General features: G+C 31.5%; 1 protein-coding gene across 21 annotated transcripts; it reads right to left on the reverse strand.

Moving 5' to 3' along the window:
- Positions 1-365: 365 nt before the first annotated feature.
- LOC117218763 (uncharacterized) lies at positions 366-15,240 on the reverse strand. Of its 21 annotated transcripts, none has more exons than XR_013035696.1 (7): positions 14,658-15,190; positions 13,403-13,532; positions 13,121-13,335; positions 11,231-12,040; positions 10,995-11,108; positions 8,130-8,235; positions 7,681-8,045 (listed from the first exon to the last, which is right to left on the reverse strand). XR_013035696.1 is itself a non-coding variant. In XM_076527935.1 (5 exons), exons 3-5 carry the CDS (start codon positions 13,242-13,244, stop codon positions 11,057-11,059), a joined length of 261 nt encoding a protein of 86 aa, XP_076384050.1. In that variant the 5' UTR covers positions 13,245-13,335; positions 13,403-13,532; positions 14,658-15,240; the 3' UTR covers positions 7,681-11,056. The 21 variants fall into 21 exon arrangements, 3 of the variants coding, with proteins under 3 accessions (XP_076384050.1, XP_076384049.1, XP_076384051.1); XR_013035681.1 differs by having other exon boundaries at positions 7,681-7,877; positions 7,951-8,045; positions 8,130-11,108; XR_013035727.1 differs by lacking the exons at positions 7,681-8,045; positions 8,130-8,235 and adding an exon at positions 366-2,153 and having other exon boundaries at positions 11,224-11,308; positions 13,121-13,318; positions 14,658-15,201.
- Positions 15,241-19,675: the final 4,435 nt, after the last annotated feature.

Consider the following 19,675-nt stretch of genomic DNA (forward strand, 5'->3'; position numbering starts at 1 on the left):
TTAACGCTAGATTTCCGCATTAAAATGTACTAACATTAACGCACTAAAAACAGCTGTTTTATGTCAGTTTATAAAGGGAACATAATAAATTTATTCTGATTTTTAACTAGTGTCACTGAAATATAATAATAATAATAATAATAATATAAAATATATATAATATAATATAATTAATATATATGTGTGTCTGTGTGTGTAATATATAGAATATATAATGTAATATATATATATATATATATATATATATATATATATAATAGAAAATATATAATAATACTAATAATAATAATCATATATATATAAATATATTTTCACTACCTAAATAATTCTGAATTAAGGATATGTTAATGCATATAATACCAAGAAAAGCTGCTAGTATTTTTATTCTACTTTTACATTTTAAAATCATTTATGAAAATATATTGTCTGGAAATCATAGCGTATTTTTTAATGAAAAACACAACACATATTCTTACCGTATAATCATTACTGCTAATTTTTATCAACATTCTACGTTTCGATGGAAAATTTTAATTATTAACATATGATTTCGTCTTCACTCATTAGTTATAATAAAATATGCAATTCTCAATGTGCAACAGTACAGCTGTTATGTAGCAAACTGAGAACATCGAGACACGTAAAGAAAAATCGAACAGCTTTTGGTTACGTATGCAGCAGATGAAAAACTACATCTGCGATTACAAAAGAAGCCCTGTTAGGCTAATTGTGTAATAGACATTTAATGATGAATGCGCATCCCACTTGCAGAATGAAGGTTTCATCCTCCTTTCTCTATCTTTTTCAAAGTGTTGCACTTTTCATGGAGATTTGCATATTTAACTGTTCAAATAAATACAGGATGTACCAAAATTATCGTATTTTCGGGAAATTGGGAGGGGGGGGATCTGAGTTATTTGAAGTAGTTTCTTTTTCCTTTTTCTTTTTCCTTAGCGAAAATGCAATCCGCGACCTTTTTTACGATAATTTTTGCACACCCTGTATATATATATATATATGGGTTACTCACTTATTAAATTATGAATATTTATTATGCATTTCCAACATATGATGTTAATCTATATAAAAATAAATTGATTACAATTTTATTCTTTGCTGTAAGAATTTCGTTGTATTAATATAATACTAATGTTTATGCGATGTTAAACTATAGTGAAATGATTATTTTGGTTTCTATTGTAAGTCAAGAGACTTTACGAATGCATATATATTCGTAGCTTGTTTATATTGTAGTCGTTGTTTTGTATATTTATATAAATTGTTACTAATGCATCATTTTTATACGAGGAACTCCTCTTGGAACTGCAAAAGTGAGCTAAATAGCTTTCTACATAGTTAGAGGTTTTGAAGTTCGTGCCAGCTAGCGAACATTTACACTGACCTGAAAAGATAAAAATCTGACGAGGGCACGTCAAAAGAGTACGGCAGTAATCCTTTCCATAAATGCAGCAAACGTTCTCCATTATATCCGCTGAACTATTTTCTGTTCAAATTCGCGTAGCACAATGCGTCGAAAATGTTCTTTAAATATTATCCATGTCCAATTCTCTATGATCATTCCTGAACATTTATGATATTATTTAAAAATATAAATAGATACAATTAAAAAGATATACAAGGAGAAATTAAGAATTGTTTAAATAAATTGCTATTGTTATATTAAATATTTTGTTTTAAAGTGCATTATAAATGTGTTATTGCAAAAGTAAGAAGCAAAGTAAGGAACTGGGTCTTTAAAAATTGTTACAGACATTTCAAATGTTCTGATGTTTAAACTTTAAATGTATTATTTCATAAAAAATTGTATTTATAAATATTAATAACCTTTCATTACATTCATATAATTGCTACATTGTTGTAGCTTCTATAAAACTGTGTTCAAATAAAAATGTAATTTGGAAAGCTAAAAATGATAATATTTACTTAATTATTGTACTTTTATAGTTTCTGTAAAACCGTATTCAAAATAAAAACGTAGAATAATATCTTTAATCCTTTTTCGAATTACACTAACAACAAATTACTTTGAAAAGTATGCGAAAAATAATTCTTTTCCGCTTTCAAATCTTTTTCTTGTGTGTCATCGAAGTAGTGTTTTGACAAAAGTTGTTTTGCATCTGAGAAGACACCAGCTGCAATAAACAATATTGAATAATTATCTTCAATTGAAAAATCGTACAAGCAGATAATAGGAAGGTGACGCAAAGACTTTCAAAGCTTTCGGGAAGATAACACTCGAAAATTTTCCAGGAAAGTAAATATATATTATACATATAACGAATATTATTATAACAAATAATATATATTATATCATCATTACGCCGATGAAAACACCAGTTATAATCAACGAAGATATTAAATTGGAATAATAATATATTCGTCTAACAACTAAAAATTATACAACCCATCTAACAATTATACAATAGTGATATAACAAATATCTCGAAAGAAATGAAATTTGTTGATGAGATATCTCGCAATAGTGATTTTTGCCGTCGAAATGATGAAAATCGATCACTGTGTGCCGCACGGTGGGGTATTGGGACTTAAAAACTGGTCTATTGATTTAAAAAATCTTTAGTAAGTTATTATAGAAAGTAGTATCTCAATACCTTTTTTTTATTCGATTCACTCATGAAACTTTATGCTTCGTTAAAAGTAAAGCGTTTTTCAGATACTGTTCATTCACTAATTGATTTTGTATGTCACAATGTCGTAAAGAGATCATGCCAACCTCTTTCTTTGCAGATATCATTTAGGTTAGTCTGTACTTTACTTTCCATTAAAAATAATCTGTTCAACATTATCTTTGTTTTAGTGATTAGTGATGTTAAAAAATTGCCAATAATTCAGTGAAGTGCATTACATTTCAGCCAAAACATATAGAATTTTTATGCATTTATGGCATGTGGAAATTTTTTAAATGTAGGAGAACGTCTAAACATTAACATATTCTAAAAGCATTTTTATTTTCATTTTGCAATGAGTAATCGTTTAGTTGACGAAGAAAATTTTTTGCTTAATTCCGATTTATGTAAAATAGTATATGAAAATGAGAAACTGCATAAAGATCCGCAGTCTAGATATTATAGGTACATATTTCCAAGTGAGTCCCAATGCTTGTTTTGATGTCATTACAGCCATTTTCTGTTTACGATACGAAAAGAATTACTACTCAATTGAGAGTTTATAAACGTATTCAATTAAATATAAATTTAGAGGAGCATGAACTAAAGAACACTGGAGACGACTCAGTAATAGATGAATTTGACGAAGAATGAGACTAGCTCATTTAAATACAAAATTACAAAAGAAAATTTGTATTCAAGTAAAATAGTATAAACAAACATATAATAATTAGAAACGGTAATAAATTTATTTGTAAAGTTTCTATCATCCGCATTTTTTTGCGAATCCGTGATAAATCGTGGCATTATTTCATTCCCAAGTACTTTTGTTTTTCACAAAAACGAGTAAAATCATTTTGGCCAGCTTTCGAGACGAAATACAGTGGTGTGAATAATTATAGTAGCTCTTAGATTTTTAGTGATATTTAAACAATAACTTAACAAAGCAACATATTTGTGTATTTTTATATTTGAAATAATAGAAAATAGAAATACAAAAATGTAGACTTTTTTTATTTTTATTTAAATATCAGTAAAAATGTGGAAGTTGCTTCGAGTTTATAATTATTCACAGCACTGCAAGTGGCCTCTTTCAAACATCCTATTTATTGAAGAAAAACTTAATAAAACATTATGTTCGTATATTTTTCTATTAGAAATAATACAAAATAGAAGTATACAAATACGATATTTTCTTGAGTTTTCGTTTGGATGTCGTTTCGAGTCTATAATTATGCACACCATTGTACTTCACTATGCGGCAGTGTACAGTGGAACGAAACACCTATTTTCTTGGACATCATCGATCAATTGTTGAAATTTCGCAGTATAACCTTTATAAATCGCAACATAAGAAAATACAATAAAATAAAAGGAGATACAAAAATTAAGAAATAGAAAAATTCGTTGCTAATAGTTGCAATTAATAAAATAAATTTAATATACATATATTATATTATATTATATTATATTATATTATATTATATTATATTATATTATATTATATTATATTATATTATATTATATTATATTATATTATATTATATTATATTATATTATATATTATATTATATTATATATACACATATATTAAAAATTTAATATATGTGATATATCAAATAAATATTTCATTAATCGCATCCTACTTTCTAAAACCTTACCACTAAAGGTGTGAATTTAGGCATTTTAGACCTTGGGCAATTTTGTGCAAAACTTTGTTGAATTATGATAGTATCGAATGCGATAAATTTTATATGTTTTTTATACAGTTGCTGAAAGATGAAATTCAAATTAAGTCAGAATGTTATTTCGTAGAAAATCATTGCTGATAAGATGCCCAATAATATGTAAAATATTAAGAACTTACAAACTAATAGGATTTAGGCAATAATTATTTAAAATGGAGTAACTGCAAGACAAAAAGGCCGGAGTCTCCGTAACAGTCAAATTCGCGTGCATTTGGATAAGACGTGAAGCGAATGTGAAGTCCATTTCTTTGCGTTTTCTTAGGCGACGATCACTTGTCAAAGATTTAATGAGGCTGTAGAGCAAAATTTCGGCAATAAATTTTCGCCGACGATGTCCATGAAATTAAATGTTCGGTTCCACTGTGCGGCGCGGTGTGAACAGCGTTAACTACGGGCTGCTTTTTATTAAGAGCTGCAGCGTTCTCGGTGTGTACTCGCGACTTAAGGCAAACACGAGGTATACCAGCAAGGTCACATGGTGGACTTCGTCCAGGACGAGACGAGGGAACGTACATAGAAGGGAGACGTCACTGACCGTGGACGCATGCGAGACTCGCGACAATTTTGTCCACGACACGCCGGTAAGTCCATGCATCGGCAGATGCAGGGGAAGAATGCGGACTCGGTGAACTTTGATTCGAGGAAGGCACACCTCTTACCGCTTCTTAATCAACTTTTCTTCTGCGAGAACGGCTAGGGCGCAGGATCAATCACGGTCGAGTAATTGCACAAAGCTTATCTCGCTCTCGGGGAAACGTACCAGCGGCAAAGGAGGCACCGGGACACCTGAGAATCCTGTTTCGAATGAAGCTTTTAATATACAGCCAACCACCGTACGGCACGGCATTCCTCAGACACGATTTCACAGCAATAGGGTTATTCAGAATTGGGGAGGTCCTTGGTCTATCACAGAGTTTTTTTACGAAAGGAACTCCGGGGCCGAGGGAGAGCTTCGCAGAACTCTGCGCCATTTTATTTTACAAAGGTTTCTCTATAAAAAGTCGAGCAGCGAAGATGACGGACTTCTCGAAGATAGCGGAGTATACATAGAAATGAAGATGCTGAGGACAGCAGCTCGAGATGGATATTTTCTGATAATAAAATTGCTCCACTTTATGGAAGAATGACGATGAGAGTGCTTGCCATCTACTGTCTAAAGTTAATGTATTACTTGTTGCAACAGTGTGTTGTTTTTTCAAATAAACAGGTTTCTTATAATTAGATCGTAGGTCTTTCTGCAAAATAAACATTGTCTGCATTGATTGCAAGGAGTGGGTAATGCACAGAAATTGATTTCTTCTTCTATTGATATTAAAACAAGTTTCCAAGAGTATAACACTAATCTTCTAAACCTTTGACTGTTGTATATTTGATGTATCCATTTTTGTCATAAATAAATAAAAAACCGCGGTCTTTTTATAATTATGAAAATATAATAGGTTCTTTTAAACTTGAGTTTATTGTTTTACAAGTTCAGAATTTTCTGTAATAAAATAATAATTTCGTAACAATATAATAGATTCATTCAAACTCGTATTTATTGTTTTACAAGTTTTTAAATTTCTGTAATAAAATAATAATTTTGTAATAATAAAATTCTCCTAATTATGTAAAATGTATTTTGAGCACAAACGTATCTAATGTTGCATGTTAAAACAAATGTCAAGTGATTCCTTTATCAATTATGTAACAACAGAATTATTCAGATTATTCTAACAATTTATGTATTATTCCGTGAACGAGAAAAAATTAAAAATCAATAATGCATATGCAGTATGCGACTTAATCAGTAGATGCGGCAAATAATGACAAGACATATCGTCTTACAGTTGTACTTATACTTCACTAAGTACATCGATAAGTACATATTGTTTATGTACTTATTGTATTTACTTTTCAATGAATTATATCAAATAAAGCTTGCAATAACAATTGACACCATAATTAAAAATAATTTGCTTTTAAGTCAAATTGTTGCAAATAATGCTATGGTATCAACAGCATGCATACACGGTCCAAATTCTCTTTGTAACGAACTTTTAAAACATAAAACTCTACGTTACGTGTTCAGTAGAAAGTCTAGAGCGAAAAGTAAAAGTGAAAAAGTACTGTAATTGGAATCTATAGAACCCGTTTTTGTAACTGCATTCGATACGTCGCAATAATGTGATACATGTGTTCGGTGTAGATGTCGTCGGAGATGAGTCTATCTCTGAGCGAAGTTATCTGTGGTAGAACGGCTTTTAAAACTGGTGGGGAATGTTGATTCTTTATTGGTCGAAGGGCGTTGCTTAATTACCATAGTGGAAATGGTACACGGGGTGATCGGGGAGAGAGAGAGAGAGAGAGAGAGAGAGAGAGAGAGAGAGAGAGAGAGTGAGTGAGTGAGAGAGAGAGAGAGAGAGAGAGAGAGAGGAAGAGAGAGAGAAAGAGAGCAACCTTATAGGCAAACAGAGCGTGTTAAGAAAATAGAGGTATTACTGCAGATGTTGAAAATAACATGGCACTCGAACCGATGGAACACCCTCGAGTTATTAACACTTTGACTGCACGTCACCCATATCGGAGTGGCAGAATTATTTGCCTAGATTTGAAAATTAATAATTTTTTGTCGAACTATTATATCTTCCTAATTTTACTAGGGTCTACAAAATACAAAAGGATGTTGTCAAAGTAATTGATTTTTTATGCATTTATGAAAAAAATGGATACATCAAATAGACAACAGTCAAAGAGGTTTAGAAGATTAGTGTTACACTCTTGGCAACTTGTTAAAATCAATAGAAGAAGAAATCAATTTCTGTGCAATATTCTCTCCTTGCAATCAATGCAGACAATGTTTATTTTGCAGAAAAACCCACGATCTAATTACAAGAAACCTATTTGTTTAAAAAAAAACAACCTACTATTGCAGTAAATAATACATTAATGTTAGACAACAGATTGATGTCATAGAACTTAACTTTTCAATTTTAATCTGGTGAAGTAAAATACTTTAATATTATACAATTTTCAGGTCGCTGGCGTGACAACGAAAGTGTCAATTCTTCGCAGAGAACTTTTGAAAATTTTAAGAATATATATTTTTCTTAAACAACTAGATCACGCATCAGAGAGTTAAATTAAATAATGGAGGAAATGTACAATGTATTTTGATAATTTGTTACGCATGTAATCGAATTACATGCTTACAATTTCTGGGATAAGAGGTCAACATTCGTCCCGAAAAGATAAAGTTTCTTGCAATCATGACAAATAAAATTGGAAATGTTTACTCTTTGCAGTCAAAGTTCAAAATGTGCTCAGAATGCTATATTTACTGTTGAAAACAATATAAAATTACAAACGTGTAGAAAGTGATACTTCATTTAACTAAAATATATGTAGTTTGACACTCAAACGGTGCACCTTAAGAATGCATAGAATGATTGATGATTTTATTTTTTTAAAGTACTCCTCGTGGACACGTTTTTCTATAAACCTTGATGAAACAGACACAAATTTTAAATAAATGTTCAGAAACTAGATAGTCAAATAACAAGATTTATACTCACAATCACAGTCCAAATGGATCCGAGCCACGAAGCACCGTTTGATTGTTAATAACATCCACGTATTTTTTAGGTATTAATTGATTGAACGCGTGTCCCTTGTGAGGGGGGGGGGGAGATATAATTATAAGTAATAAAAGACAAACGCTGTAAAATAATTTGTCAACAAAGAGTTAATGTACCATCCATTATTTAGATCAATTTAGGATGTCAACGTACGAATGATCGATGGTTCTCACTACACGTTATAAAATTTAACTCACAGATGAAGTCCTTTAACTTGATCACCTGAAATATTTTATTTAATTATCTATTATTTCTTTAGTTACCTATTACAGAAATCGAATATCAAAATTTGAATATTGTATATTCTATGTGGATCACATATTACTACTCTATCCAATAATCCTTCTATTAAGATCATTTTCTAACTTTCTAAATGGGTTACCCTACTTTTCAATTTACAGTTTGTAAGAATTGCACATTCTGAATAATTATAACGGCAAGTATTGTGATCTATGATAAGTAGTTATTGAGAAATCAACGAATCTGGTTTCGTTTGAAATCACACTGTATTTACGTTGTAGCAGAGAATCGGACTGTTCATCAATTCAAAGTTCACCGACACAGCTGCATTCATTAAGTCACTGGCTAATGTAATTTTAACGTTTAAATACACTTAAAGTTGATGGTCAAAGTGCCGTCCATTAGCGTTAGCACATAATTAGCTGTCTAACCGCGACTAAAATGCGCTGCCGCTAACATGTTATACTAAATCAATTAGTTGGTTACTGGAATAACTTCGAATGCCCAACAGTAACTGTGTTTACAACCATGAACCTGATGAATGCAACTAATCCTTACAAAAATCAATTATAAGGATGTAAATCGAATAAAATTCAAACGAAACTTATCGATTTCTCAGTACTTCGAAGGAATTTGGAATTGAAAAAAAGAAAAGTTGTTCAATACTCTTATAACTTTCTATTCAGTATTCGGTGCCCTCTTAAATTGAGAAATAAAACGTGAGATACTTCATTTAATCCTTTGCAATTGACGCCATTTTAACTCGAAATCCAAAATAGTTTTTCTGACCAATAGTATTTCCCATTTGCATTTTATATATATAAAATTGAATTTTGTGACTCATGCAACAATTGCGCTTTTAACAATTTTTGCGATATAAACAAATTTGATAACGTTAAAATTATTTTGAAATGTGATATAACCATTTTTAATGCCGCCTTAGAGTCGCCAGTCAAGTACAAATGGTTAAAGAACTGAATACATATATGAATCGCACGTTCTCGCGATAGCAACGAAACTTTTGCATGAAACATACTTACTATTTTTTTTTTAATTTATGTTGTCTGTGCAACGTAAGGATAAATACAGCACGTTATCATACTTTAACATACTACAACATAACGTTTTCACGTTATCATACTTTTTGTTATTAATTTACAAGTTTGATATTAAACTTGTAGATGTTGTAATAATTATACTTCGGATCTTTATGCAAACTAAAAAAAAACTGTTTACAACAATGAGAAGAAACAGAGCTTCGTTAAAAATGTGTCCCTTCTCTTAATGATTTTAATTAATTGAAAGCGAGATAACAGTGTTCGTCAATTGTTCCAACGTTTTCACTGTTTCGTACTTTACCCAATGATTTTTGTTGTAAAAATACGCAGTCTAATAATAATCTTCCTTAAGTCACTTGTTGACAATATTTATCACTTTGGTTGATTATGAAGTTATTTTGAGCAGTTTTCTTGTGTCAATTTGGTCAAACCATCTATCGAATTCGTTTCAATCGAGGAGGACGTTTATTTTGAGAAGAGAATACAATTTTTGGTACTTTCTAACGATCCTCGCGTTGCCATTGTAGCGAACGCGATATATTATAAAATACTTTGATATGATTCATCGTTCATTATATTTTTAGTTTGTTCAGAAAAATCAATAATTCCACCCTTGAGCATCAGTAATGATGGTTGGTAATAATCGAATCACACGAGTGATTTTTCGTTGGGCAATCCGAGAAAGTTCATTTATCAGTTAATATCCTCGTACAGTTCAGTATCTTCATTTTCAACATGTATGCTTAAATATTAAATTTTATTTCACTTAATAATTCTCCAATAGACATTAAAAAAAGTATGCACTTTATTATTTATAATATGTAGCTTGCAATCATAAAATGATTGTATGTAAATGTTATAATACTTAAATGTACTCACAAACATGCAATAAAATATAATTTGAAGCATGCGACAAAATCCATTAGTTATGTAAAATAAAAAATATTCACTCTTTAATTAGATTTAATTATACTCTCTTCATGCGAATAAAAATGTTTTGTATTTCTATTTCTATTACTTTTAGCCAATGCTGTAAACTTAATATGCAGGGATCTATATTATCGACTGATATTTGTAGTTTGTTGTATTTCTTACTAGAAAGCACGATAATTTATAATAATTTCGAACTTTTAGACAGAATTTGGATATGTTGGATATATTAAAGACAATATATATTGATATTGTTAAACGCTTTAAATGCTTCTAATATTTTAAATGTTACTTATTTAATTTGATTGTAAATGTATAAAAGTTCGCAGTACATTTATAATGTATCTGAAAATAAGTTGCTTAAGTGGAGAAATTAGAATTATCAGTCATTAGTATTTGCACACCTTCCAAATGATAAACAGTGCCCTCAATTACATTTTCTAAATTATTTTCGTATTTCGTAATCTCTGATGTAACTCCATTTTCTTCGCAGATTATGAATACTTACATACATACTTTAGTAATGATACATAGAAAAATATTATTTACATAAATTTTTATCTTCATTGAAAACTAATGTATAAAATATTAAAATTAACCAACAGACAGTTTTATTAGTTTTTAATGAAAAATAATCTATGTATGTGTTGAAAAAAATTATTTCGTAACTAAGGGCACTTAAAATATCAAAACTGAAAAAATTACAAATGGAGTAAATAAGTGTAACAACATCATTAGAAAACATATTTTTACCGATTCCTATATTCCCTCTGATGCGATGTGTGAGTAGAGTCCAACAAATCCAATTTTAAATCTTAAAAGCTTCCGATTCGAAAGTTACTGTCGTTTAGAAAAAAACGCATATTCCTGAAACAAAAATAGTTTTATTAGTCCATCAAAAACGCATTCCTGCCGCATTGCATTAACTAGTGCAATCGAGTCATAGGATCAAGACGATAAGATTGACATCACAAATATTTACAGTCTACCTGCAAAGTCACTATTATGAAACTGTTTCTCCCTCCTGTCCAATCCTTTGCTAGTTGCCATTTTTTTGTCGGTTTCGTCTGCAATGAAACAATTAAAAATCTAACGCAATGTAAAACTGAATCATACTTCAAGCTTCAAATTGGTATTTCTCGATACCATTCGTGAAGTAGGATCAGATAACAATATTTCATTTCTTAACAATTTCTATTATACTGACGTATGTTTTATAAGAAACATTCATATGGAAAAATTCTCAATTTAACACCAATAGAGCAAATTAAATATTAATATAGCGAAGAAATCTGTATTGGTATAAAAAAGTAGCCAAAAATAATTATTTTATAGTCGAATTTTAAGTGATACTATCTGCAACCGGTTCTTGCCGGAAGGCATCTGAGATATAGCCAAATTATTATTATTTACTATTGCATTATTTATCAGTATTATTAATTAGACTCAAAGGATGAGTTTATGCAATATAAAACAGCAAAGATATTAAAGGAATTCAAGAACATCAAAGTACTATTTTCAACTTGTTAAAATTATTGAAAAAAAGAAACATCGACGTAGCTATCGCATAATTATCCTTATACTTATCTAGTCATAATTGTCCACTCCACCACATTGCAATTCTAATCTAGGAACAGGATAAATATCTATTACGACTATAAACATTCCAGATCATTTTCGTCATTCCAATCTTTCTGTACATTACTGTTTGCTGTTCTTTCCACCATTGACTATTCAAATATTATAACGTTTTATCCTCGTGAAGTGACGTCTTAAACCCAAATCCGGAAATTATTGTTCTGTTGATAAATTTTAAATTAAACTGTTTACAACCTTTTATTAAAAATATGTCTGAAAAATAGCCATAATTAGACTGCGTATTTTACTCATATAATTTATAATAATATATATAAATATATTATAATATGTAATATATATAATATAATATATATAATATATGTATATAATATTTATAAATATACTTATACAATTTAAAACAGTCCAAAAATTAAGAGTTCAAGACAGTTGAAATAATATTTCTATCCTGTTAAGATTATGACTGAAAGAAAAAAACTTCTGCAGTCGGTGTAAAAAATATGCGTCCTCCTTTTAAAACGGAATAACTTTTTCATAATTAGGCCAAGCGATCTAAATGTTTCGGAATGTTAGAGTAATTAGTTTGTTGGGCAATTATTTTCAAAAATAATTTTATTTTTGAATAATTTTATCAATTTAATTTATTTTCAATAATGATTTATTATGCAATTATTTTCAAAAATTGCAACTGGTCGAGATGATAAAAAAATCAACTTGTTTATCTGTGAGCCCATGTTAAAAATTTAAAAAATGCATACCGAAAATTTCATTGAAATCGATGCATGTTGTTGTGAATTGTTAGCGTTTGAAGTGAAAATAGCAGTTTTTCACGAATTTCGACCAAACACGCATCAACCGATTTCAATGAAATTGCCAACGTGTGTAATATAAGCTACCGAGATCTACAAAATGCATCTTTCAAATTGTACAGGCTCGGATAAAAAAGTTGATTTTCTTATCATCCCAACCAATTGCAATTTTAGGAAACAATTTTTTAGGATTTACCCAATAATTAGTCACTCTATTAGTTCAACAAAATTCAAACTTCTTGAAATAATTTAAAAAATGTTATTCCATTTTAAAAGATGTATGTATATGGCTATTACATAGATATCCAGAGACTATTCGTAATTGTGCACTCCACGACATTGCAGTTCTGAACTAGATACAGAATAAACAGCTGTTGCGATTATAAACACATTTCAGATCATTTCCGTCACAAAATCCCAAACCCTCAGCACATTGCGTTGAACTTCCAATCTTTTCCTATTTGCTGTACTTACCACCACTCAAATAACCATTCCAATGACGTATACATTTTGTGCTCGTCACATGAAGACTTGAAACTAATGCCAAGAATTCCAAAAATTTCCGGGATCCCCGCCGTACACAACTCTCCACGTACATTCCGGGTCAGGGTCCCGATTATTATCGAAACGAAGATAAAAAAATAACGATCTCGTCCTACAGCCTTAGAGTTCCTGCGGACAATGCAAAACTGGAATCGATTATACACGTACACAAAACCGTTTATCCCGGACGCAAAAAAAAAACAATGTAGTCACCGATCCGGCATTTCGTTGATACTTCCTGCTCGCTACAGGTGGTCTGGCGAAATCCCCTTCTGTGACGCCCACACGTTCGAAGACGTCATTGGATTTTCTCTGGTTCGAGTCTTCTGTTGGGCATCGGAACCTGTTGACGCCAACGCAAATCAGTTAACCGCCCGTGGGTACGGAAACGTTCATTGCGTCAATGGCTAAATTTGAGAGATCGCTCCTCGAAATTCGGGAAAGTCAAAACTCTCGGAACCTGCCGGTTCCAGATACCGATCGATAGATCGCCGTCAAAAGTCAACCAAAACGGATTCAATCAATCGTGCGTACACAGTAAACTGCAGAGCACACGAGCTAGAATCACAGTGTGACGGAAGCGAGGAAAAGTTTACTTTCAAATTTATTTTCAAGTTTATTTTCGAATTTATTTCCAAATCTATTTTCGAATTTATTTCTAAATTTATTTTTGAAATCACTTCGAATTTATTGTTCAAGTTACATTTGAATTCATGTTCTAGTACTGTAATCCGAGAACGATGTCCTTCTATTTTTTGGCATGGGTGGCAATGTGGGATTGTTTATTGTGGCGTTGTAATATACAGAGTTTCCGGAAAATCGTGGTGCAGCCGGCAAGGAAGTAATTCCTCGCATAAACCTGAACCGAAAGTACACAATACAATTTTTGCATACAGGGCTTCATTCCCGAGAAAATCGAGTTTGAGAATTCGTTAGGTAGGCGGTCACTCAGATATAATTGAGTTTGACTGGCCGGACAAACGAAGTAAACTGTGTCTGAGTGCATGGGTAACTAACGAAGTTTCATACTCGATTTTCCTGGAAAATGAAGCCCTGTATGAAACTATTTTATTCTACACCGTCAGCTCCGTTTTATGCGAGGATATATATATATATATATATTTCACAAATTAAAAATTTTGTGGGCTCGCGATAATTCTATGGTGTCGTTCCGGAGTTAAATATATATATTTAACCTCGGAACGACACCCTGGAGTTATCGCGAGCCCACAAAAAATTTTTGATTTGTGAAATATTATTTATTCTATATTATATATTATACATCTATGTTAGATTACTTAATATGCAACCTCAATATTTCAGTATCTATTTACGCTTTGGGGACAAATAAAAAATGTTGTGGGCTCGCGATAACTCCAGGGTGTCGTTCCGGGATTAAACTTGTTTCTAAAATCTTGTCCGTTTTACTCGGAACATTTGTGAACTGTTCTCGCTGGAAGCTACTTACGGGCACACTAGACGAGAAAATCTTGGCGTATAACATTGGCGAGGGTGAAATCTGTCCGTGTCAAGCGTTAGCGCCTGTTTATTCCAATTTCTGGTTTCGGATGCTTCCGTGGTCATTTCACTTCGTGTTTCAGCGCACGGTTTGGTAGAAGGAGTTATGTCACGTTACAGTATTACGTGATACGTCCATTGGTAATTTTATCACCGCAAGACGTTATTCAGTTTCATTCTGAGCGTAGTGACATTGACGTCATACGACGTTTTCACGGCCACCATCGGACAGGTTGCTCGGGAATTTCGCAGCATTATGCGACGTCCATCGTCTACGACGGTCGAACGATAACTGTCAAAGTCAAGCACTGTTCGGCCGATCACGTTTTTAAGCTTCGCACGCATTACCGTATGGAATCGGCAGTTCCTCAAGAATTCTTCTCTACTGGCCAATTATTTTCCCTGTGCACCCCATTCATAAATTTGTTGACGTTGGTACTTACGAGGAAGATGAAAATTTGTGTTGAAGGTAGAATTTTATGCAACCGTTTCATCTTTTTTCGTTGGCACACGATTGTGACTACAGCAACATTGTTTACACTTTGCGTGCAACAATAATAACTGTTTTAAATAAAGCAATTTTCACTATTCCGAATGTTAAAGGAGATGATTCTATAATGTATTTGAAAGAATTCACCATTTTATAAACAATCATTGCAGCAATAAATTTTGAAAATTTTGAAATCCTCCAATTTTGAAAAGTTCTTAAATTATTGATTTTTAAAAAGTTTTTAAAATAAATTGAACGAATAAAATCATTAGGTAAATGTCAAGAGGGAGAGAAAACTAATTATATTTATTATAATCATAGAATAAATGTCAAAACGAAAGGAAAATTGGCTATAAAAATCGAAAGAAATGGATTTTATACATGGTCGGCGTTTTAAGGAAATGGCAGGTGCATACTAATTGTCGTTATCGGTTTTCGTTAAATTATCGAACAAGATGAATATTGATTTATCGAAACGTGTATATAACAGTTTTCTCTTGTTACATCGATTTTGTAAATAAATTTGGCGTGCTGTTTGATGATTGCAAAGTGAGATAATTTAATGAAACGAGAAATTTAGCATTGCTAATGCACTTGCTATTTACATTATTGTGACACCATAGCATATTTCTCAAGATTTCAGCATTCAAACGACTTACAGGTTAATTAAAAAAAACACAAAACGTCTACTATGTATGCGAACATTTTAAAATTGTTAAATTTAAATTCGCGTCAATCTACTTAAAATAAATTATTTCAAATAATTGATTGTTTTTCAATTCAATTACAAATTACCATTGGATCTATCGATCTATCGGTCTATGGTAAAAATTATACATTTCAGATTTTGTATTCTATAATTCCTTAAATTTTAAAATGCATCTACAGAAAATTCTCGTATAGTTTTTACCGGTATATCCACGTAATCATAATGAGAATTAAGTGAAATGTAACTAAACATTAAACAAGACTAAACTAGACTTTAAGCAAATAAGGTTCTTCCAGTGTGTCGGAGCAACAGCTCTATTGGTCATGGGTTTCTAAACAGATTATACTGGTGCTTTATTTATAGACGCGGTAAAATCAATACAGTTAAATCCAGTACGAGCGAATGATAAATCATTTTCGATTTTAGCTAGTGTATCATAACGAGGCGGCCCGTATTAGCATTTGTCAAAATAGACACGACTGTTTTTAAACTTCTAGACAGTTTTGACGGTGATCCCGGGGATAATAATTCTGTGCTTGCGGTACTCCCTAAATTTATCTTGGATGATTAATCTTTGGTTTTGCAACGTAAACTACGAAAATCACGCCCAGATCGAGTTACGTGCTTAACCTGGAATGTTCAGGCGCAAGATGTAATTAATACTGGCGGACGATCGAAATGCATAGAACACAATTTCAACAAGACAAGGACGAGACCATCCAATGAAACTTGATATTACTGAGAATTTGCGTTCTCTTGTTTTTCGGACAATCAACGTTTGCGAGTACACCCAGGAAGGTTTGAACAACGGAACGGGTTAACGAACCGTAACGGAAAATCAATATTCCGTAGAATGTTGAAGTAATTAAAGCGCTACAAACATTTTCATTAAACTGTTCTGAACGCCATGATGAATTTTCTATTTGCGAAGTTGAATTATTACGAACGGAGGGAAAAAATTACGTAGTTTCATATTTTCGATATCATGATTTGGGAATATGGGTTATCGAATTTCTGTGACCTGGGAAGTTCGAATTCGATGTTCAATCTGTGAAGATTATCAAAATTAATAGATATGATAAATAGTAAATAATAGCTGATAGAGAAAATTATATCAGTGCATCATCATGAACCATAAATACAAGAGAACTATTAAAATAATATTGAAAGTAAGCAGAAACGTTTCAAAATTACATTTTCCATTTGTAAAATAGCTTAAATCGTCGTTATAAATTAATCATTTTGTCATTGTTAATGGACATTGGACGAGGGAAGAGTAATATTTTAATCTGATCAGTTATTGCATTTAATTGCAACGGTAACATATTGGAGTTCTATTAAAAACGACCATTAATTTAATTAAGTCTCATTAATTGAGCCGTAGAATTTACATGGTTTTTAGGGAAAAAACGTGGAAACAAACTCGATAGACTTCAAAATTTTGATCACAAAAATATTTATTCAATTGTTTTCTATAAAATTATTTTTATAATCTCGTTAATTGTAAAATAAAACGTAAAGAACCGGTCATTCGATCGGAATTTGTGGATTTAGCGTGAAACAACGATATTTCGAAAGTGAAAACATGTGACACGCGGTGTTTTTCCTTGCAACCACAGATTTATTGCTTTGGTTCTTCATCGCGATTTTACGATGCTCCATGTTACCTGGATTCGTCCGAGTGGAAAGCGATTCAGTGGCTCGCAAATAAGGATATCGAACAGCCAACAACCGAGCCGACTCTATTTCTGCTTTTGTTCGAATTAGAGGCGAGCTTTTGTTTGCATTCGCAGTTGCAACCGCGGGCTTCTGCGAGCTGCCAATATCGCGTAAATCACCGAATAAGATACGTACGGTAGTTTCCCCGTCGATCGGGTGAACAACGAATTCGCAGAAACGGCCGATGAAACTTACGATTCGTCGAAAAGGTATTTGTATCAGAGTTCAAGACTCGAGTTCCTTTTTCGTCACGTGTGTTACTATATCCGTTGTCCGAGTCACGCCCACGTCGTATCAGCGTCGATAATAGAAAAATTTCTTCGATGTTACGTCACACCACCGATAACAATTAAAGGTATTTTCAATGAGGACGGTGGACAGGGAAGCTGACCGATTCCGCGAACATCGCCGGCTTTCCGCTTTCCGAAACGTTTCGCGAAAACGTTCGTTTCGCGCTTGCGTACTCGCATTCCGCAAATTTTCATCGTACAATGAACAATTGCGTCGGTTTGTTTATCCATTGATCGGTTTGCGTACTACCAGATCGACTGCTTTCTAGAAATATCCTCGGAAATTAAACTGTGAAATCATTGGTTACTTCTGTTGCATTCTATAAAATATAACGAAATGAAACATTGCAATTTCCCATTAGTTTATGCTTGAACGCTTTGACCATCGTGTCACGCTTTTTTTTATGACCGAATTAATTGTTACTCTAATCTAGTATGTCTTCTCGGTTTGCTTGGGACCCGCAAAACGTAAGGATATTGCAAAAGTAATTGATGCCATGCAACTTAATTTTACAATTTTAATTTAATTAAATGAAATGCTTCGATTCTATGAAACTCTATAATTTTGTGAAATTTTGAGGTTGTGGCGTAACAGTCAAAGTGTTCACGAGCAAAATTCTTATTGAAGAAATGAACTATGTAAGTAAGAGTTAATGGTGCAAATTAATTGACGATAATGCGAGCCCGTGAAAGTTTTTAATTTTAATTGGAAACTCTGTATTTGCTGCTATATACATAGGTAGCCGTAAGATCTATAAAAAGTGAGAGTCGATCTATAAAAAGCACGATGAACGATTGAGAGTGTACCGTAGAAATTACAGTTTTCTATGTATGTATGCTGGTCATTTTATCGAATTTATTGAAACGATTAAAAGAATCATTAACTTCGGGGAACAATAATTAACTTCTACCGCATATAATGAGTCAATCTAAAAATATATAAAGTGTATTTAAACGATAATAACGTGTGGTATAGCGAGTATCATAATGTAATAAAAATGTGATCACGAATTTGTAACAAATAGATAAATGTAAATTAAAAGCGAATAAAATTCTTTATGTTAACGTTGCCTGCAAGGAAATTATATCTCCTAATTATTTTCTAATGTACGTAATTATTTACTGCTTTCTTAACTTTTTATAAGGCTTCCTGGCTTATAAATTAATGTTTTAATATATCAATTCATATCGGAATTTGTGACTTTGTTATTATAGATTATTATGTAGAGTAACTTCTTATATACTCTAGTTTTTTAACATCTATATTCTTAAAAAATACAGTTGGGGGGGGGGGTGAGAAGGAATACGTGTACATTGATAATTATATTAAAATTAGTTAATGTTAAAAAAAAGCAATATTAAAAAAAAATAATAAGCAATATTTTTCTTTCAACTGTAACGAGAATAAATTAATTACTTTGATAACCGTTCTACAGTATAAGTGAATTATTACATATATTAATACATAAGAAATAGCATCAAAATTAAATTATTTTAATATTTAGTTTCATACGTATTCAAACATTTTCAAACTGCATTAATATTTTACACTATACAATAATTCATTAAAGCTAAATTAAAACATATTTAATATTTTTATTAAAACATATTTTCCGAAAAATAAGAAATCCATTTTTAGCGAAAATCATATTCATTTCCATGAAACAAATCAGTTTGTACAGAGATCCTAGCTCATTTTTAATTTACAGCTTGCGCATGTTTACAATACATTTATGTGTTAGAAACATGTAAATAACGTA

The sequence above is a fragment of the Megalopta genalis genome, chromosome 1, assembly GCF_051020955.1.
Source record: "Megalopta genalis isolate 19385.01 chromosome 1, iyMegGena1_principal, whole genome shotgun sequence".
Taxonomy (NCBI): domain Eukaryota; kingdom Metazoa; phylum Arthropoda; class Insecta; order Hymenoptera; family Halictidae; genus Megalopta; species Megalopta genalis.

Excerpts from the sequence above, each read along its gene's own strand:
- LOC117218763 (XM_076527935.1), bottom strand. The coding sequence starts at position 13,244 with ATGTACGTGGAGAGTTGTGTACGGCGGGGATCCCGGAAATTTTTGGAA. Across the intron at positions 11,309-13,120 it reads GAATGGTTATTTGAGTGGTG|ACGAAACCGACAAAAAAATG; the intron begins GTAAGTACAGCA and ends GTTTCATTGCAG. Across the intron at positions 11,109-11,223 it reads AGTGACTTTGCAGGTAGACT|GAATATGCGTTTTTTTCTAA; the intron begins GTAAATATTTGT and ends TTTTTGTTTCAG.